General features: G+C 40.3%; 1 protein-coding gene across 3 annotated transcripts in view; it reads left to right on the top strand.

Annotated features, from left to right (window-relative positions):
* The window catches only part of ctnna2 (catenin (cadherin-associated protein), alpha 2), a 281,855-nt gene that overhangs the window by 236,845 nt on the left and 23,819 nt on the right, over positions 1-21,191 (top strand). For all 3 annotated transcript variants that reach the window (XM_068588776.1, XM_068588778.1, XM_068588777.1), the window contains 3 exons: positions 10,672-10,764; positions 12,498-12,654; positions 13,598-13,798. In XM_068588776.1, coding sequence (XP_068444877.1) covers positions 10,672-10,764; positions 12,498-12,654; positions 13,598-13,798 — 451 coding nt within the window. The remainder of the gene's footprint in view (positions 1-10,671; positions 10,765-12,497; positions 12,655-13,597; positions 13,799-21,191) is intronic.

Raw genomic sequence — 21,191 nt, 5'->3', positions numbered from 1 at the left:
AGCTACGTCCCACTGAGACTAGGAGCATATAAGGTTAAGTTAATAACCCATTAGAAATATGTCACAGTTCACATAGAACGAAGTGACAAAAGCTGCTATTGTCACCTTCACATCAACAGTTTACCGGTTAATTAAAGGTGTGTTTAGAGCACTCTGAGACTGTGAATATGAGCAGGATCTGTTTATATAAACTTTTAGATTAGTCTCTGAAGCCAAAGCAGACAGCCCAATTTTAAGACAAATATCCAATTCCACAGCACAGCAACAACACCCCTGGGATGGCATCTGTGAATATGCCCTGATGGTGAATCCCAGAACCTCCCATCTGTTATACTTTGGAAATAACCCTAAATACTACAGGCTGAACCCAGCTGGTCATAAGGCAACATTAAGTCAACCTATTCCCAAAAGTGGTTGATGACAGATACATGTTTTAATGCGTTATCTAGAGAATCTTCAAGGTGGAAAGGGAAGAGCATGATTTACAGTGAAAATGTCCAGACATTACTCCCCAAGGAGCAATAGATGAAGCAGTGTTCAGTTCCCAAACTAAAAAAAACTGAAAAAACCTTAATAACACCAATCTTAAATTAATTGGATTCACAATTTATAGTTTATCATTGCTATGTAAAAAAAAAAGCACCTGTAACACATTTAGTTCCAGGGTGGATATTAATGTGCAACCCCAGGACAAAAGTTATACTTCCTCGTAGTAAAGTAATTAGCTCAAGCCATTGTATCAAAAGGTTCCCCTGATTGCAAATTTGATTTTGTTTGGTCTTTGGCCCTGAGACTTACTGTGATTCATCTATTATTTTGGTACATGTCCTCTGCCAAAAAGTGTGCCAAGACATTACTATTTAAATTAACATGTTAACACCCCTTTGGTGAAACTGACATCTTTAAAGATTGATGCCACAAAGAGATGTTTGTCTTCATAAAGGCAGTAAAGTGGGAAATTAAATGTTTACAGGGATTTTTTTCCCATCCTTAAGTCTCAGATTTGTTTGCAGTATGAAGGGACAGGAGAGGTTATATCTGAATTCCGAAATTATTTATTTTTGTATCACTTTGTCTTATGCTCTCTCTTTCATCATTCTTTTATCACCTCACATTTTTATCACTGTGCAGAAAAGTAGCTACACTAAATACACAGTGTACTGCAGTGTACTGTATATCACCACAGACATTATAAGTTTACAACTGTTTAAATAGCAGCAAGAGCTTAGGTGCACACTGCTATATAGATAGTGTGTTATTTATTAACACCTTAGGAATAATATTCCAAGATGGTGGAGGACTAATGGTCATCAGGCTGAAGATTTTAATTGTGCTGTTAATTCTGCTCACAGCCAGTTTCATGATGGCCTTTCACGTCTTCACACGTCCTTGTTCTCACCTGAGAAAAAAAATCTAACAAGCATTAATTTAAAAGAGCAGGAATCAATGTGACATTTTCACATTGAAGGCACATTTAGACTTCCGAAGACAGAACTAAACCAGATAGATCAGATCAAGAAGAGCATCCGGTGCATCTGGGATCTCTAAAGAACTCGTGTGGTTTTTACATGACTTGAATGTACAAAATTAGGCTTTTCTCCCCACAGAAAGGGGTGTGGAAATCACACAAGCTCTTTTATTTTGCTTTGATGTATGAATGTCTGATTTTAGCATTTACAGAGTTTATAATTCTGCCCCTCATATTAGACAAGGAAAAAATCCTCCCAGAAAAGGGGAAAAAAAGGAAGAAACATCAGGAAGAGCAATGAGGAGGGATCAGTGTTTCACATGTCTATGACATGGAATGAGTAATTATTCAATATTATAAATCACCAGTAAACCTAACTTCTATTCTCACTGCTGTATTTTCTGTTCACCCTTCCCCCAATTCAAAGGCCGAGGCAATAGAGACTGACAATTGCTGACCTTTCCCACTGCGTGCATCTATCATCCAACAAGACTAATCACTCTTTTATTGTGCCTTAGATAGATGTGAGAAGGCAGAGGGATGTGATGTGGAGAAATGTCAAGGTCTTGCCGTGTTCACATTTTGTCTGAGATTGGACTATGTAGTTATAGATCCTTTAGATCAACTGAGAACCTTATCCTGTATGAAGAGGAAGCTAATTTTCCAATCTACAAAAGGCCAAAAGGGACTAAGTTAGAATAGATTACATCTTGAATATGCTGATTCCTTAAAGTTTTAGATGTATAAGCATCACACCTCGCATGACCTTTGTTGGAAAATAAATCCTGCGTAATAACCTGTTCAGAATAATACAATTTCCATACCTAACTATTAAATGCATGCAGGACGTATCCAAACATCTGTTCTACTACTTGTTGGCATTTTGCACTGAAATAATTAAACACTGGCAACATGAGCAGGGAAGCAGTTTCGACACTGCCGCTACTTTATGTCATGTCGTGCTGCTGAATTTAATATCTTGAAAATGGGCCTGATTTTGGCTGTGTCATTTAGGTTTCACTGGCCACTGAACTGTAAGTTGGAGGGAGCAGCCATGGCTGTCTGAGTCCAGGCACTTTGTCATGGCTGCCACACAGTGTAAATTGATGCCAGCGTTTGACAGGAACTATCGAGCGCTCAAATCTCCCTCCGCTTCAGTAGTTAGATGTCTGTGGGTCTGCTCACAATATACAATGTGAGACTGTATTGTATTGGCATTTCCTGATAATTTTAACTAAAAGCAGTGACGCATCTGTTACACACCTGACTTATACAGCACCCAATGTCGTGCCATCAATAAGTATACAGTACAGTGGTTTAATCATTTAAATTCCCCTGGAACTATTTTTAAATAGTTTTGTTGCAGAGGGACTGTGAATGTACAGATAGATTAAAAGAAACAACCCAGAGGTCCATTTTCATAATTATGTTTTGGTGCCAAGCCTGACTGCTTGGCTAGCACTCTTAGAACGGGAGGGCAGGACGGAGAAAGAGAGAGAGAGTATGCAAAGAGAAATCAATACTTCAGTTGAAACCAGCCTAGTTGCTTTTTGTTTTATTTTTTCGGGGAAGAAGTAATGGTGAAGAACTGTGAGAGCCCCTGTGGCTGCAGCACCAGCTTGAGCAAAAGGCAAAAGATGGTGTAAGATGAACAAACTACGGTGCTACCTACCTGGGAGACACCACTCTCTGACTGGAGAGGTGGTACCAACACCCGCTGTTCGAGGGATTGCTCGTAGGAAGAGAAATCAGTCCATCCAGTCTTTGCTCTTCAAGACTGGAGCAAAGCAAAGAAGCAAGACACCAAGCCAAAGGGAAGAGTGAATAGTTGCCCTGTCCCTAAGGGAAAGTGAGTCAGCCATTGTGCCCATATCCCTATTTCCTTTAATGCCCTGATCACTTCAGACTGTAAGTTGCTCATCTCACGCATGGGCATTCATTCACACACTCAAACACACACACCAAACACACACACGTATTTACAGTATATCCTCGTCCCAAGACAGTTCTGTCCAGCTTGCTTTATGACTTGTTTACATTGCCTTAAATTACCTCCTTGTGTCCCTTGTTGGGCTCAATAACATTTTATATTGTGGATATTATTCTCTCGGTGCCCGTCCTCTCGTCCTATGGCCCTCTGCATTTAGGCATTAAAATTTCGAAGTAAATAAATCACATTTTGAAGCCTCTTTGTACGTGGTCACTGAAAGAAACCACTGGTCTGTGACATTTACCTCTGGAAAGTAGTGAACAAGCAGAGGACAGACTGCTGCAAACACATTGCAAGCATCTTCTTTTGTATTACATCAGGTGTTTCTACTCTCCTTTCTGATGTTGTGTGTAAAAATGTCTGCAGCCATGTGAACGTGTCTGTACTTGTCTGGACTGCGCTATCATCCACCCAAGCTGCTTTCTCATGTGATATTCTAACCTCTCCCTACCAGCAGTGTTGTTTACCTCCCGATCAGCCTGCAGCAAATTATCATATTTATAGAGAAGTCAGCCATGGTATTAGTAGGAGTAGCCAATCCTCAGCTGCGGCTCCATAGAAACGACCACTGTAAATCACACGCTGTCGGCCTCCTATGAAAGTCATGGTTGTTAAGGAGACCATGAGGGGATTGGGGGAGCTATTCCTTTTTTGATTAAAATGATATAGACTCAAAAGAAGATACAATTGTTGCACAGTACAAATATGTAAAGTTTAAAACCAACATTTAAAATCTATGTACTTCTTACTTCTTCATCAGTAATCGTCCTTATCATCTGCATGTAGTAATGGGGCATTGCATTTGAACCTTTTGTAAACCGCGCCCACCAAACCCCACCTTCCGCATTACTGGACACACAAAGAAAAAGTTTTCCTTTGACTTTTCCTTCATTTTCTCGACAGCCACATCATTGTTTAACTTCATTTAACGTGGCTACAATACTGCAACTCTTGTGAGAAGACACTGACTCTGTACAAAATAATAAAAGTATGTGGGACCTTTGTAAGGGTCTGAAGCTCATATTTTTAACATGTCGTAAACCGCTAAAAGAAAGCATTTTCGGCCAATCTTGCTTAGATCTTGCTGGATGTTCATAGTTATGATCAAAATATGTTATAAAAGTGATTTAATTGAAAATATACATATTTTTTAACAAAAAAACTCTGGAAAAAAACTCATTTGGGGTTCAAACAACTACTTGCACACTGTGAACTTTGAGAAGCATGGTCCCCAAAATTATCTTAAACATTAATTGAGCTTCTGCTAATCCAGCAGACAAACACAGATACAAGCTTCAGTGTGTAATCATGATCTATAAAAGGTATTCTAGGTTTGCAAGTACGGCATCGATAAAGCCATAGTGAGAAAACAGAAGACGTTTTGACTTTACGGGTTAACAGTTTTATTTCAATTGTACTGATGATGAAGATGGGTTGAAGAGAGTTGGTGACTGCAGAGAGAAGATGTGGTAAGGCGAGGAGCAGCAAGACGGAAAAGACACACAAACACCAACACAGAGATGTAAACCAGGTACCAGGAAGTCACATTAGGAGTGAGGATCACAGGGAAACATAAGGTAGAGACAGAGGCATTGCTTGTTGCTGTAACTCAGTGGAGTTCTATTGAGCACCAGTTTGGCATCTCAGCCTGGTTCAAAATATTACAGCCTAGTTTTGGAATTTTTAGATATGATTTTCATAATTTTGTTTGTTCTCTAGTCGCATTAAGTGTTTTGGTTTCCAGCTGAAGTTGTCCTAACATTGTCAAATGCACTCCTACGGCAGAAATAAAGAGATTTTTTGTTTGTTTGTTATTTTTTAATCTTGCTGCACACAGTGTTGAGCATAAATTATTGGACAAAAATACAAATACACAGATTGACTAGAAAGGCATGTCTAAAAGAACAGAAACGGAACACCACAGCACTTAAAAGTAGTGCTGTTAAAAACTAAGCTTGATTATCTGACATACTGAGGAGTTGTAATCAACACATTAAATGGTTATTAATGGAAGTAATTTTTCAGTGAAAGAAAATCATTGCAGACGACTATAATCGGTGAACTACAGAGTGGACTTTCTCCTTTCTTACTTACACTGTCCCTCTTGTGTACATGTGTTCAATATCTTTAGGTGAATTGACGAAGAAGCAGGTTTGTTGAGGATAAATTGACCGTTTGGAATCGGGTCAGTGAACGTCCATGTTGCTATAAACGGCCCATCAGTGGATGTCTTACCCCAGTTTCTTTTTCTAAAGCTTACAGTTAAGGAGAACAGAATTAAAACTCAGACCAGTGAACACTTTTTCTCTCCCAAAGATCTGTGCGTCAGAAAGTATAAAAGACGCTATTGGTTTCTCTGTGCTTGCGTTTGTGGGATTGCGACTGCATCTGTATGCATGGAGTTGATGATCAAAACTAAGGGTCTTTGGGGAGGCAGTGTGTGGAGGATAGTATCCTCGTCAGCCACATATTAGTGGACCTGTCACTTAGTAAACTGTGACTTAAACTCATTTCCATTTGAAGTTAGGAAGTGTAGAGAGAACTACTAAGTGCATTAGAGTCACTCGCAATTTAGGCCTACTTTATCTCTCGGGCGAGGGTGGAGAGCAGGTGGGAAAAAGGTTGCACAGGGAGCAATTAAACAGCAATCTTCAATCAAAATTACTCTCAAAGCCATTCCTAAATTTGAATAATCTTTTCTCCTGACATATGAGAGAAGAAGCGAGTTTGATTGTCTCTTATATTCTTTTCCAATATATTTGGCAGTATTAGGTATGAAATATTTTACAGAAGGTTTTGGTAAAATTGTGTTTCCTGTTTTTCCCTTCCTTTAATCACACACGATAACATATTGTAGCGACCCTTGATCAGAAAAGCCACAAGACGTTGCCTTGCTTATTGTGTCATATATTATGGGCCAATACACAAGTTAGCTTAGGCCAAAACAACAATGAACATTGTGAAAACCCCTCAGCATGCTTTATACTCTGCTCTCAGTCATAGCCTAACCCCGCAGCAACACCAACAACAACATCCCACCTCATGAGACCTTGACTGACCTCCTAAACCAATTGTTATAAGTAATCTTCAACAACTTCTTCCTGTAAACAATAACACTTATAACATAACAGGTTTACATTACATGTCACTCAGTCTATTACAATATGACACATGTCACTTATTAAGGACAAAGATGTCAAATTTGTTCTGAAAATAAGTAATTCACCAACCAAGAAGATCCAAGTGTAGAATAGACATTAATAAACATTATCATAGCCAGCATGCTTGAACATATTTTTACCTTTGTTCTTGTTATTTTAGACTTTTCTTGTTTGAAATGCAACAAACGCTCTCATGCCTTTTGATGTCGTTGAAAGCCTGCTGGGCATTCTTCCTGAAGCACTATCACTGTTTAATAGGGATTGATTTTCAAATATGTGGATAATTGTCAGATACAGCAGGTTATCGACTCCTACTGCATGTTGAACTCTTCAGGCTTGACCTTCACCCAACTTTGACATCGAGGGTTACCTCATGTAATGTTACCCCGTCACCAACGGTCCATAGCTCATATGTATCCTCAGGTGCTGAGAGGCTGAACAAGTGCAGTGAGAGATTTGAGTGTTTTTGTGCATTTGAAAGAGATAAAACACGACCCTTTAGCCCCATGTCAATAAACCCTTTGCCAACCTTATCCCTGCAACAAGTAAGCATCTAGATCACATACTTTTAATAGAACAAAGTGCTTCTGTGTTACATCACATTACTTAAAATGTCATCCCCACTGATTGCTTCTTCCACTCTTATTCTTCTTCTTTTTTAAGTCCACTTCCTGCTTCATCCTCGGGCGAAGCTATTGTGCCCAGCACCTTGGCTGACACCGACTCTATTAGTCGTTCCTGAGAGTTAGTAACTGGAAGCGAGATTTGTGTGGTGTAGCTACCCTAAAAATGGCTGTGGAAATGGCATGGTTTACGGGGGCACTGACCGTCCGAGTGAAGCAAGGAGAGTCCTCTTCTGGCTCAGCTTTTCTGCTCTTTGGCACAGTCACTTAAGTGTTCACTCCATCCAGAATGATCAAAAGTATAACACATGAATAGTAATTTGTCAAAAGTTTTAGGTATTACATAAGGAATAATAGGTACAACAGTGAATAGATTCGTGAGATTTCATGGAGATAACTAATTATATTCATTGTGTGCAGACGGTGCTAAATAGCAATAAAGAGAGACTGTTAAGATGTTATTTAATGTTTTACTATCATCAGTGCTTCCTGACGATAGATTTGAGGTTCTAACTGCCTTCATTAAAAAGTCGGGGGAAAAATGACACTGTCAGATCTATTTTCAGTTACTCAGCTAGATTTAGGTGAATTAGATAGCATACATGAGAATGCCCATCTCCTCAACTGCAGTGGAAACCTTCATCAAATTAGAATTGAAGTGATTATCCAGGGCAGAGCAAAAGGACAAAATCGATAGTTCTTTGTTCGAGGCTAAAATGAAGAATGAGTGTTCAGCAGGGATCTCTCTCTCTCTCTCTCTCTCTCTCTCTCTCTCTCTCTCTCTCTCTCTCTCTCTCTCTCTCTCTCTTTCTATTCCTCCCTCATCCTTTCTCTCTCACACACATACATACAAAGGCATGCACACACACACACACACACACACACACACACAATATCACACACCTCTTTGAATTGCATGTTCTATTCCACCATCCTTGACCGTATCAGTATTAGACTTGCACAGTGAAGCCTCAAACCTTCTGTCTTGGTTTTTCCCTCCTCTCTTTGGAAAAAAACCTCAAAGGAGAAGCACTTCCTTAGATAATTGCAATTAGTAGTTTTGGCTGGATGTTGCAGTGTTGGCCCTGGCCCAGCTCTCTGTGTTGGGGTAAGAGGGAGTGGGAGTGGGCCTGTTGGGCATGTATCCAGCCTCCACAAAGCCCTTTGCCCTTTTACTTCACATAGGCTCTGCGAAGCCTCACATTAGCTGCTGGGCCTGAGCAGAACTAGAGAAAGTAAACCACATAATAAAAACCTAGAAAAGGGACTTGCTTTCTCCCAGTCAGGTATCGCAATTATACTGTAATTGAGAGAAGAACAAGAATAAATGGAAAGTGCGGAACCTTTGTCCTACTTCTTGAAAGTCTGCTACTCTACGGACACGCAGCAAATGACACGTTAAGGCTTTGTTATTCAATGACTTTCAGTGTGATTTCAGTTCCAGCCCACACAATTACATCTAATTGTACAAGAACAAAAATATCACGCCAAGAACATTCTCAAAAAATAGGTCCAATGCATTTAGGAAATATCTTACATGAGAGGAAAGTTTTACTTGCACAGTCAATGGTAAGTGTTCTGTCAGTCAGAAACTATGAATTAAACCCAAGCGGATGCAGCTGGAGTCCATTTAAGTAAAAGGAAATAAATAACTGAATTGTAAAGAATAATGGCTTGAGTTGGCCAGCCTTTTCTTTATAGGAAGTGTTTTATAGAAACTATAAAGCATTCATTTCAAAAGTAACGTGTGAAGACGAGGAGAAATGTGCAAACATGTCACATATAGTAGAGGTTCTTGGAAATTATCAGTATAGTTTACTGTAATGTAAAAGAGTAAGTCAATGCAAGGAACTTGATTTATACTGGAATTGTCCCTTTACATTATGCTGCATATGTTGTTCAATCCTTCTGCAGCCAGCCATTCACATTTATGTGGAACACAGACTCTCAATTGCATGCTGTGTATCTCTTTGACACACACACATGAATTTTAAAAACATACACACACTGCTTCACATAAAGGACCGCAATCCATCAATGTGCTCATTGCTGTCATGAGTAAAGAGACAGAGCTCTAAGCAAGAGTCCTCTAACACAAATTTGATTTACCTCAATTTGCCTCAAACAGTGACATGTGAGCACTTGAAGTGCTAATACAGACTGGCACCTTTTGCTGCCAACAGGCATGTGTCTGTTTAGCTCAGTTTCAAAGCCCGGGCTCATGCTGCAATCTGATTTACTTAAGGATGGCATTGGATATAGAGTTTAAAGTTGTGAAAATTAACTGCGAAATAAAGTGATACTGTGGAGAAATATGATGCTTCACATGGGAATACAGCAGACTATGCATGTGTGTTATTCTGTCGGTAAGAAATTGATAGAGATCTCATTGTGGTTTCATATTTGATATAGAACCTCTAGTATTTTTCACCTAAAGAGTCCCTATTAGCCAACTAATATGTGTGGTATTTGTGTGATATGCCGCATACAGATACCAGATCACAACATCTTCAAATGCCATCAATCATATATAATTAATTTCCAAAAAAAGTAAAGACAAATTCACAGACATTTTCTAAGATATCAGTGCCACTCAGCTTGACGTATTATTAAAAAATGTCCATTAAAAGCTCTCTTCAATAAAGAAGTTGGAAACATGTCATCAAGAAACCGTACTTTCATAGGACAGACAATCCTGAATTGTCTGTCCTATGAAAATGTCCTATGACAGACAATGAATCAAAGTAATGGCCAGTTCATACATAAAAAACATCTGGCATCTAATTTATAGAATATGGAACCTCTTTGCACCACCAGGCCTTAAACCCATTTAGGCATGCAAGTCATGGAAATGTCAACCAAATGAGTTAGGCTTTCTGTTTACATATTGTGTGAACCTGGCCATTTAAGATCTGAATGAATCCAATTACCTCACGACATCTGAATGCTTTTTTCCAACTTGTGCCTTGGAATGCATACCCTCGGCAGCGACATGATTACAAAAAATTTGAGTCTATAAAACTGAGTTACTACGCATTATAAGTTGGACTGACACAACATCTATGTCATCAAACGCATCACCTACTCATCTGCAAAGGTATTTCCACTAACTGTGGAAGATACCCACTTCATTTGTCTAACTGAGGCTACCTTGGATTAAACTTAAGAATGCATTTTTGGACGGGTTGTGGACATCACTTTAATTAGAAGTCCATTAGGACTGGATCTCTCCAGCTAGTACGGACAGAAGGGACAAGTCAAACAACCCAAAATGTGTGTTTCATCGTATATAGTCGGGGAATGTGAACCAATACTGTTCAGTTGGTAGTCTGCCAGAGTGGGAACGAGATAACTTTTCTGTGCTCATGACCTTCATATAAAAAGCACTTGGTTATAAGTGTTATGTCCTTTTTTGTTGGTTCTATTCAGGTGGCCAACCTGGCTTGCTCCATTTCCAACAACGAGGAGGGTGTGAAGTTGGTTCGAATGGCTGCCACCCAAATTGACAGCCTATGTCCACAGGTGAGGACTTAAAAAACACACACACTTTCATGCCATACAAAAAGCACTCTTTCCACAATCACTAGTCAAAATGTGTTGGTAATTATACACTCTTTTGAACTTGCCTGAAAGTGGTATCTTTAAAGAGGTTTTAGAAATTGGAATAGCTAGAAATGAGAGGAAAATAACTACTGTTGGCAGAATGGGAGACAGAGCTATGAGTAATGTGTAGGTGGACCTCGTAGTACAGTTTCTCAGGCTGTAAGCAATGGAGGAGGTTGAAATCAATTCATTGTTTCCAAGGTTAACGGTAGGCCTTATTCACACGGGACCCAACATAGTAATTGAGAAGAAAGATGGAGAAGGCCGGCTGACTTTGAGTTTGACTTTGAGTCATGACCTAATGTACAGGCCCAACTATGCACACATGCTGAGAGCCGCTTAGAAAACTTTGGGAGGAACTGTCTCCTGATACCTCTTGGCAATGCTCAACACAGACAGATTAAAAAACATAGCAGACACTGACTTTGTGGCTGGGGAAAGAGGAACAAAGAGGGGGTGGAACAAAGAGAAATATTTCCATCTGTTCTGGGTAGAGTGAACCCTGGTACTTTATCTTTACACAAGCACACAGTCACACAAGCACTCTCACTGGCCATGTCCTGATCAGAGTGCCTGTTTTCCTACATCATATTTGTTTATCTAAAGCTATTTCTAAAAAGCAAGAAGTGATAAAGAACACGGAAGGAAACAGAACATAATACTTCTTAAGTGCACATGCCAGCTGTCATGGTGATATGATTAATACTGCCCGTCATAAGAGTCTGTTGAAGGGAAGAGTCTCAGCAGAATGTCGTGAATACAAAGAAAAGTTGACTTTTGTATTTTATCATTTTAAAATCCTGTAACGTGTTCATCTTTTTTGCCCTGATGCCAAAGCTTCTATTTTATATAGATCAGATTCCTGAAACCAAGATACCTTTCGGAAAAGATGACTGCTTTCTTCAATATCTATTCAATCCATGTTGTTTTTGGGCAACACCCTTTTGCGTGGTATAACTCATTCCTTTGTAGTTATCAATTTCTTCATTAAGATGAACATGAGCAATGTAGCTTTTTTAATTATTCCACTCCGTGCTTGCGTAAATACTCAATCAAGCCCCAAAGTGAAAGCTGAACATATAACCTAATATATGTGCTTTTACTTCTATTTGATGAACCAAAAATGTAAAAAAAATAAAAATAAAAAAAGTGCTAAGCTGAGTTTTGAAATAGTCTATTTTTTTAATTTTTTTTTAAGTGAGCCGTGTTGTCTTCTTGTATTAAGTTTATCATCTTCAGGAGGACAAAATGAGGTTGAAAATTAAATGATCAATCAAACGTGAACAAATTAAAGCCATTTTACAACCATAACATTTATAGAGACTGACTAATCCATAATTACCATTGGTTTTGATAATTTTATATAAATGTGTTGGCAATAATCAGAACCAGATTTATTGGCCAGTTAGGAGTACATATACCATTTTTTTGTTTGCCTTCAATGTGCATGCACACAAATTTAAATATAGGTAAAAACAAGGACAACTAAACTAAACAAGAGTAAGAACAGTCAGGCCGTTTCTGTAAAAGGAAATCTAAGAATACAGGTCTGAAAGAAAATAAAGAAAGCCAGCCTTATCTGTTTACATAGTACATTATGTGTTGTTCTTTACGTACCTTGTGTAACAACGTTGGCCCCTCCTCCATGGCAGGTTATCAACGCTGCTCTCACTCTGGCTGCCCGTCCCCAAAGCAAGGTGGCCCAGGACAATATGGACGTTTTCAAGGATCAGTGGGAGAAGCAGGTCCGCATCCTTACCGAGGCCGTGGATGACATCACCTCTGTGGATGACTTCCTTTCTGTGTCAGGTATGAGGCGATACAGCACAGATTCTTAAATGATTAGGTAATTGAAGAAAACCATCCACCAGTTCCTGATTGCTATTTACTCACCCAATCACTATCCCTTCTCAAGTGTGTCAGAGAACTACGGTGGCCCTGAGGTGTACTGTCGGTTTCTTTAGGAATGTATTGCACAAGGAGCTACTTGTATCAGTATTCTGTTCATAGTATTTTAAAAACAATTCAATTCAAAAAAAGGATTACAAGTTAAGTATATTTAGTGCACTATAGTCACTAAATAAAGTAATGAGTATATGACTGGAAACAAATCTAAATTGTTAACTAAATGAATACCGTTCCTGAGTAAAATGTATGATTGATAAAAAAAAAAATGAATGAGGAAGAACACAGACATTATCAGCCATCCTTCCTGTCCTCTCTATCCTCTTGGCTGCTTTGTCTCAGCCAGCAGAGAAATTTACAAGAACAAACTAAGATCAACTATCCAGACAGAACAACGCACACGCGCATCGTGTGTGTTAAGTCGGAGGAGCTCAGCCCGACAGAGAAAGCAGTGGAAATGCTTGTTTTAGCGTGATAAGAAATTACACTGAAACCTTCAAAAGTACTAACAAAAAGCATCAGTCATGTCAGAGTTTATCAATAATCCAATATTTTAATTGTTTAATACAGAGTTTAGGTACCCATCCTTACCTTATTGATGCTTTCAGGGCTTGTAATGGTTTTGTCCATTCTGGGCTGCTGTAGAAACATGTCAATGGAAGATGGGGAACTCCAAAGAAGAGGACCCACAACCCAGTCGAGATTAATTGCTTTTTCTAAGTTAAAACGCTTCTGAGTTTCAGGTCATTTTACTTTAAGGAAAACATAGTTATGCAAGAAAAAAACTGAAGAATCCTTTTGGTCCCTCCAATTCCATTCATTGTCATTCTTGTTTGCCTTTCCCAAGAGAACCACATTCTTGAGGATGTCAACAAATGCGTTATTGCTCTGCAAGAGGGCGACGTGGACACTCTGGACCGAACTGCTGGAGCCATCCGGGGCCGAGCCGCTCGCGTGGTCCACATCATTAACGCTGAGATGGAAAACTACGAACCTGGGGTCTACACAGAGCGTGTGCTCGAGTCCATCAAGCTCCTGTCTGAGACTGGTTAGTGCGGCGTACACAAAGCTGGGGAGGGAGTGCGGGGGTATAATGTAGTGTATTACATTGTATCGTGAAAATTAATTCAGTATCCTTCACCTTTACTTGCATCACACATTCTGCAGTAACCCTTTTGGCAAGTTTATCTACTTTCATGCAGTAGTGCAACACTCACACACCAACACACGCTAGCACTTACTTAGCTTCCTTCTCTGTTCAGTGACTTACAAACACGTCGTAATTGCCTGGATGCCCAGTGTCCTACAGATTTGATCAGTGTCTTGGCTCCAACATAAACCTTCGAGACCACCTGTTCACTCCTCAGCCTACAATACATTTTGTATCCGTATTTTTTTCTCTTTCTTTGTGCGCCTTCTGTGTCACAGCACATTCCAAGAGATCAGAATCAGAAACGTTTTTATTGTCACGTAAGTTATTACAAACAAGGAATGTGTCCTGGCGGAAGGTGCATCATAACGCAACAACAACAACAACAACAACAACAACAGCTGCAGCATATGCAGTAAGTAGCAATGCAAGTAAAAATAAAGGGGTAAGTATCAATAATGATAATGATAATAATAATAAGAGTAAAGGTAAAGTGCACGGAATGAGTTCATGATTATTGAAAGTGACAGGTGATGGGTAAAGTGGCGAGTGACTATAAATGTGCGGTGTGGAGAGATGTGCAGGGAAGAGAAGGGAGAGAAGGGAAGGTCCTGGGTGAGACAGAGTCAGTCAGTGGGGACCCATCTATTGATGAGCCCGACTGCTGCTGGGTAGAAACTGTTTGTGTGGCGGGAGGTCTTGGTCCTGATGGACCTCAGCCTCCTGCCAGAGGGAAGGGACTCGAAAAGTTTATGTCCGGGGTGAGAGGGGTCGGCCGCAATCTTCCCTGCCCGCTTTAAAGTCCTGGAAGCACACAAGTCCTGGAGGGACGGCAGATCGCAGCCAATCACCCTCTCGGCAGAGCGGATGATGCTCTGCAGCCTAGCCTTGTCCTTGGCAGTGGCTGCAGCGTGCCAGACGGTGATGGAGGAGCAGAGGATGGACTCAATGATGGCGGTGTAGAAGTGCACCATCATTGTCTTTGGCAGGTTGAATTTCTTCAGCTGCCTCAGGAAGAACATCCTCTGCTGGGCCTTCTGAGTGATGGAGCTGATGTTCAGCTCCCACTTGAGGTCCTGGGTGATGATGGAGCCCAGGGAGCGGAAGGACTCCACAGCGTCAACAGGGGAGTTATGCAGGGTGAGAGAGGCGGGTGGGGCTGCGCTCTTCCTGCAATCTCCATTGTTGAGCTCCAGGTTGTTCTGGCTGCACCAGGTCACCAGGTGGTCAGTCTCCCACCTGTAGACGGACTCATCCCCCGCCAGAGATCAGTCCAATGAGGGTGGTGTCATCTACGAACTTCAGGAGCTTGACGGACTGGTGACTGGAGGTGCAGCTGTTGGTGTACAGCGAGAAGAGCCGAGGGGAAAGAACGCAGCCTTGGTGGGAACCGGTGCTGGTGGTCCTGGAGCCAGAGACATGTTTCCCCAGCTTCACATGCTGGGGAAAAATGTAATCTTTTCTCCCCACTGCATCCTAACACCTCATATATTGTGAAAAGTATTTAGGCACCCTTGGGTCTAATCTTCCCTTCAGGTGGGACTCAGACATGTATTGTCTCTGAGTTAAACCTGCCACAGAGATATATATATATATATATATATATATATATATATATATATATATATATATATATATATATATATATATAGACACACACAGTCGTCCCTCGCTATAACGCGGTTCACCATTCGTGGACTCACTGTTTCGCGGATTTTTTTTTTTTTGTTTCTTTTACAGCGTACAGTATGAACGCGCATTGTGTTCTGCGCCCTCATTAAGCTAAGGGACTGTACTCTACACCCTTGTAATCAAGCTCCTCCGTGCAGTGTGTCCTGTACAGTACAGAATACGTTCCGCACAGAATACGTCCAGATAAAAAGTCAGCGGAGCGGCACCCGGACAAAGAGGCACGGTCAGAGGACCTTGTAGATTAATCATTAAAATAAAATTTGTTAAATATGTTCGGGCTTATTTTTTTAAATCCGCGAAACTTTGAGTGTTTAAATAAGAGAGAAATGTGAGAAAATGTTAATGCCTGTCTGAGAAAAGTGTATAAAAGTGTGTGGTTAGGGGTTTTACGGCCTTAAAACATGTATAATAATGGTAAAAAATAAAGGTGACTACTTCGCGGATTTTGTCTACCGCGGGTTATTTTTGGAACGTATCCCCTGCGATAAACAAGGGACCACTGTATATATATCTTGGGTGTTTTACAAGTTCAAGTAAAAGACATGTATAGGCCACAGGATTGAAGGGCCCACCAAAAGGATGTGGAAGTGGAAGAAATGTATGCTTCATTTCCTTTCAGAATATTAATTTGTCAGCCACATTAAAGGTTCCATGTAGAGCTTTTGACCTCAAGAAGCACTATGCAGCCATTTGGACCATGAGTGCATCCCCTTTTTTTAATGTATCGCTAAACCTGGCAGGTGACATGATACACATTCTTACCAATGGCGCCACACCATTCCACTGTTTTACATCTGACAGTAACGTGTCGAGACAGGAGAGCAAAAACGTCAAGCGAGTGAACATGGAAGTCAACAATGTATGCTTTTTCAATGTCGTTGTGAGACAATTCCTGTTAGAAGTACACAACAGTGCAAACCGGATATATATAACAAAACAGTCTCAGTGGAAAAGGTTTGTATGTTGCAGCGGTTCAGAGATTGAGAAGTCAGTATTTCTTGTCATAAATGCATTTTCTTTGAGGTATTATGTTAGAAAAGAAGAAAGCATCCAGTGTTTTAGTTCTAGTTTTGCTTGCTACAAGCAAAAATGCACCATTGTGAAAGGTGGACAAACAAAAAACACAGGATGAAAGCAAAGATATAATTTCTAAATTACCTTTCCACAAGAATGAAACCACAATCCCTCTTTTACAAAAGCCCCCCTCTATGTCCTCGTCCATCCAGCCCTCCCCCGGTTTCTAACTTTACCATTAGAGCCAATTTAGCGAGGCGGTGTATCTATTGTTTTGCTCGTTACTTTCATCTGCCAGGATAATCAAGGGACACAGTCCGCCCTCCACCCCACACACGCCTCCTTCGCTAGCTGATAATTTGCAAACAGCATTAGGTGTGTCTTGTGTCAGCCAGTCTGCTGGCACTCAACTATAATGGACTGCAGACAGTGCTAGTTATTCTTTAATCTTTATTTGGATCCCCATTAGCCTCCACAGAGAGCTTGCCAGTCTGGTTATATGGTGTCTTAAGCACATTCTGTTCTATTATTGCATAATTTAGTTTAATTGATTGGGGTAATTAATTGATAAAGTATAGTGGCAATATCTATTGGACACTTAAGGTCAGCTTCATATGACCATAACCCTGTCACGCACTTTATAATTGTGTTGCTGTTCTTTTCAAGAGGGGGCTTGTGTGTGATCAGCAGGACCCCAGAAGCCTCATGTCGGTATTACTGAGCACAACAAATGAAGAACTGTTGTTGATGTGGCATCATACTGAATGCCCACGTTTTTTCTTGATCATTATAATGTAAATATAATGGAAAGGAGAGGCATACAACATTCATGCTTCACATAAAGCGAGATTAGACAGAATGTCCATTACTTAGACCCTGGATTCACAATATCTCAAGCGAACAAAATGCAACTCTACAGTTAAACAAGGCCAGAGTATCACTTAGCTGAAGCATTTCCATTTTATGAGACTCTGTTCTTTTAATATCACTATTTGAGAAATGCAGAGCTTTTTCTTCTTGAGATGGTTGTTTTTAAAGAATAAGGTTTTACATTAAAAAAAAATCCCCTCTAGAATAATATAATGTATTATTGAGTTGTATATATGGATTAGTTCAACCACCTACACACTATTCTGCACTGTCCTTCTTAAAGTTTGGACTGAAAACTTTAAGAACTGCACTGTATATATATTGTTCCAATTTCTAAAAGACGACAGTATGATTCTGATGAAAAAAAATATCTGAAACCAGGCACAGCCATTACTGCAGCTATAGACTTGCAGTTTCAGTCCAATCTTTACTTCTTTGTCAATAAAAAAACTGCAACTGTTTCGACGTGCATATGTCGACATGTCGATGTAGCTTCAGCAAATGTACTCCTTGAGCCAGCTGCAGACTACGAGTGTTAAAGCTACAGTATTTGTGTTGTGATAGTGGCTGCTTGGATAGGTGTTTGTTACCTGGAGCATCCTATCAACTTATACTAGGATGTACAGAGTTCACAATGTTCTCAGTGCCAGATTTGATATGTCCAAAAGAAAACCACAAAATCACCTTCTGTACAGTTGTCTGAAAAAACTACTATGTTCTCCTACAGATGGGGCAGGTTGTCATTCGTGCAACTTTTGCAAACCAAAAAGTAGAAAATCTGCAACCATTTCAACATAAATTAGTTAGTTATTAAGTTACAAGCCACTTGTGTGCTCAAATAAAACGTAGATGCTGCTCAATTCTACAAAACTGCAGTTGAGCTGCAGCCCAAAGCAGGAAAGCCATTCTAAAATTGACAAGATGATCTATACATGAACAAGTATTTCATTTTAGGATGGTGTCTGACTTAACCTTGAGGTAAGGGCTGAGATGATACAGTCCATACCGATGTGTGAAATAGTCTCACTGGCTGCATGGCCTTAGGGAGGACTCCTGTCTTACGTAAACATTAACGAGGCCTAGTGTGCTTTCAATTGTTGGTGCTAATTGAGATGTTAAGGCGGGTAATCGGGAACTGTGTTAGACCAGCATTTCATCGGCTCCATATTTCTGTTTGATGAAGGGCTGTTGTGTTTTCCCTTCCTATTTCCCTCTTAGTGGTGATAGTTGGTTTTTAGGGGCTACCATGCACATCTGATCTGGACCATAAAGCACTTATTGATCCTTGTGAACCTTTGCCTTCCTCTCCCCTCAGTCCTCACAGACCTGATGTCTATGGATTTGAACACAGTCAAGGAGAAATCTATAGCTGGGGGAAAGATGATTAAGTGTTGCTGAACAAAGAAAAAGGATATAGGACCACACATTTTTTAGAGGGTACTGAGTCCAATTAACTAGACTCTACCAAAAAATCTATAGCTGTCAACAAGGATTTCACTAAGCGATCTGAGCAGGGATTTTAGTGGAACTCATTGATGTGGTCCCCTTTTCCCTTTTCTCAGTAGTGTGCATGAGTAAAACATTTCTCCTGTGTGTGTGTGTGTGTGTGTGTGTGTGTCTGTGCGCGCGTGTGTGTGTCTGTGCGTGTGTTTGTGAGTGCATGTGCGGGAGAGGGAGAGAGCAATAGAGAAAGAGAGAAAAAAAGGAGTGTGTGCATACATGTGTGTTTGCGTGTGTGCGGGAGAGAGAAATAGATATAGAGAAATAAAAAGAGAGAGAGAGAGAGAGAGAGAGAGGGTGTGTGTGTGTGTGTGTGTGTGTGTGTGTGTGTGTGTGTGTGTGTGTGTGTGTGTGTGTGTGTGTATGTTTGTCTGTCTGTGTTTGAGTTGGCTGTTTGTGTTTTTATTTGATTGCCCCTGTGTTTATGCCCGCGGCAACTTGGCCAATCACAGCCTTGCCTGTCTTTCTGACAGCTGCCACATCAACACAGGACACTTATCACAACTGCCTGCCCTTTGACCTTGTCTCAGTTTGCCCATCCCTCGTTCTCATATTGACTGTGGTCAAATTTACGGCAGGGCCAAATACAGCCAGCCAAAGCACACAACTCTTAGGTGTAAAGCTGAGCCATAGATTCCTGACAGACAGTCCACACATAGGCCCAGGATTGAAGCGTGTCCTTGAGAGGGAGAAAAATCAATAGCCTAATGGGAAAGTGGTTATGGCTTCTCTCTCTTTCCCCTCTCCCTCCTTCTTCCCTGAGACACTTTTCTGCCCACTAACTGCCTATGTTTAAACTAATCTTCTTCTCAAAAAAAGGACAGTTTTTTCAAGTCCATCATTAATATGGTGCCTGGAGAGGGTAGATTAAAAAACTGATATATGGCCTTAGTCAGTGTGCCATTTAGAGGCGCAGGGTGGCATCGCTCCTTGCTATTACATCGGGGCATAGTAAATAGGATTTAGCCAGGGTTTCGCAGCGAGTAATAACACACATGCACACACTGCCATCCACATGTCATAGCTGTAAATCAGTGGATCAAGTGCACTAAAAAGAAGTGCAACAGAGACTGAAGGAGAGAAGTAAAAACACTTCACATGTCTCCTTTGAAAAAAATAGCTCTGAGAACCAGACAGTGTGGCTGGCTCAACGAAAAGTAACTCACCACAAATATAGAGCATGTGTTGTAAAATCTTTAATCAGAATATCTTGTTTGTGACATCAATTATTTAGTTGTACTTAAGGCGACTGACTGGGTGAGACACCGTATAAATTGTTATCCATTGTTACAATGATGGGGAAATAGGTTTTATCCAGAATAGGAAACAGATGGCACACTCCTGAGTTGAAGAGGTAAGGCTTAATCTGTGTGTAAACAGAGGTGGGAGTTACAGTGGAAGAGAGCGCTGATGAGAAAATTGCTATGAGAAGAGCAGTGCGGTATGATGAGGAAGGTGAATCACTCTCACCAAGGTTAGAATGTAGATCAGAGCTGGAAGCAGGGTATAAGCAGGAGCTCTCAAGTCTCTTAATCTCATGACCTTCAATGTTCTCTTGGATTTCTTCTTGAGATGCAATAAAGTTTGATGTAACATTTTATCATACACACACGCACGTACACAATAATATATGCACATATTTTATATATATATATATATATATATATGTATATATATATATATATTTACAGCAGTGTTACATAAACAGTCGTACATATTTTGCAGTTAATTAGTAGTAATTAATTAGTTAATTAGTAATAATTAAATAGTATTGAAATGAGAGACGATTTCATCATCTCTTAATCTCAACTTTTGATGTTCTCTTGTATGTATGTATGTGTATATATATATATATATATATATATATATATATATATATATATATATATATATATATATATATATATCCATTATCGCTTATCCTCGTTAGGGTCGCTGGAGCCGATCCCAGCCGTCAAGGGGCGAAGGCAGGGTACACCCTGGACAAGTCGCCAGTTCATCACAGGGCAGACAACCATTCACGCTCACATTCACACCTACGGGCAATTTAGAGTCCAATTAACCTGAGCTGCATGTCTTTGGACTGTGGGAGAAAGCCGGAGAACTCGGAGAGAACCCACGCTGCAAACATGCAAACTCCAAACAGAAGAATCTGCCAGACCAGTATCCGAACCCCGCCCAGACCGGGATCCGAACCCCAGACCCTCTTGCTGTG

Source organism: Clinocottus analis, unplaced genomic scaffold, assembly GCF_023055335.1.
Source record: "Clinocottus analis isolate CAN_PGR_092001 unplaced genomic scaffold, fCliAna1.0.p SCAF_22, whole genome shotgun sequence".
NCBI lineage: Eukaryota > Metazoa > Chordata > Actinopteri > Perciformes > Cottidae > Clinocottus > Clinocottus analis.
Note: the sequence above shows the minus strand (reverse complement) of the source record. Positions and strands in the feature narration are given on the sequence as shown.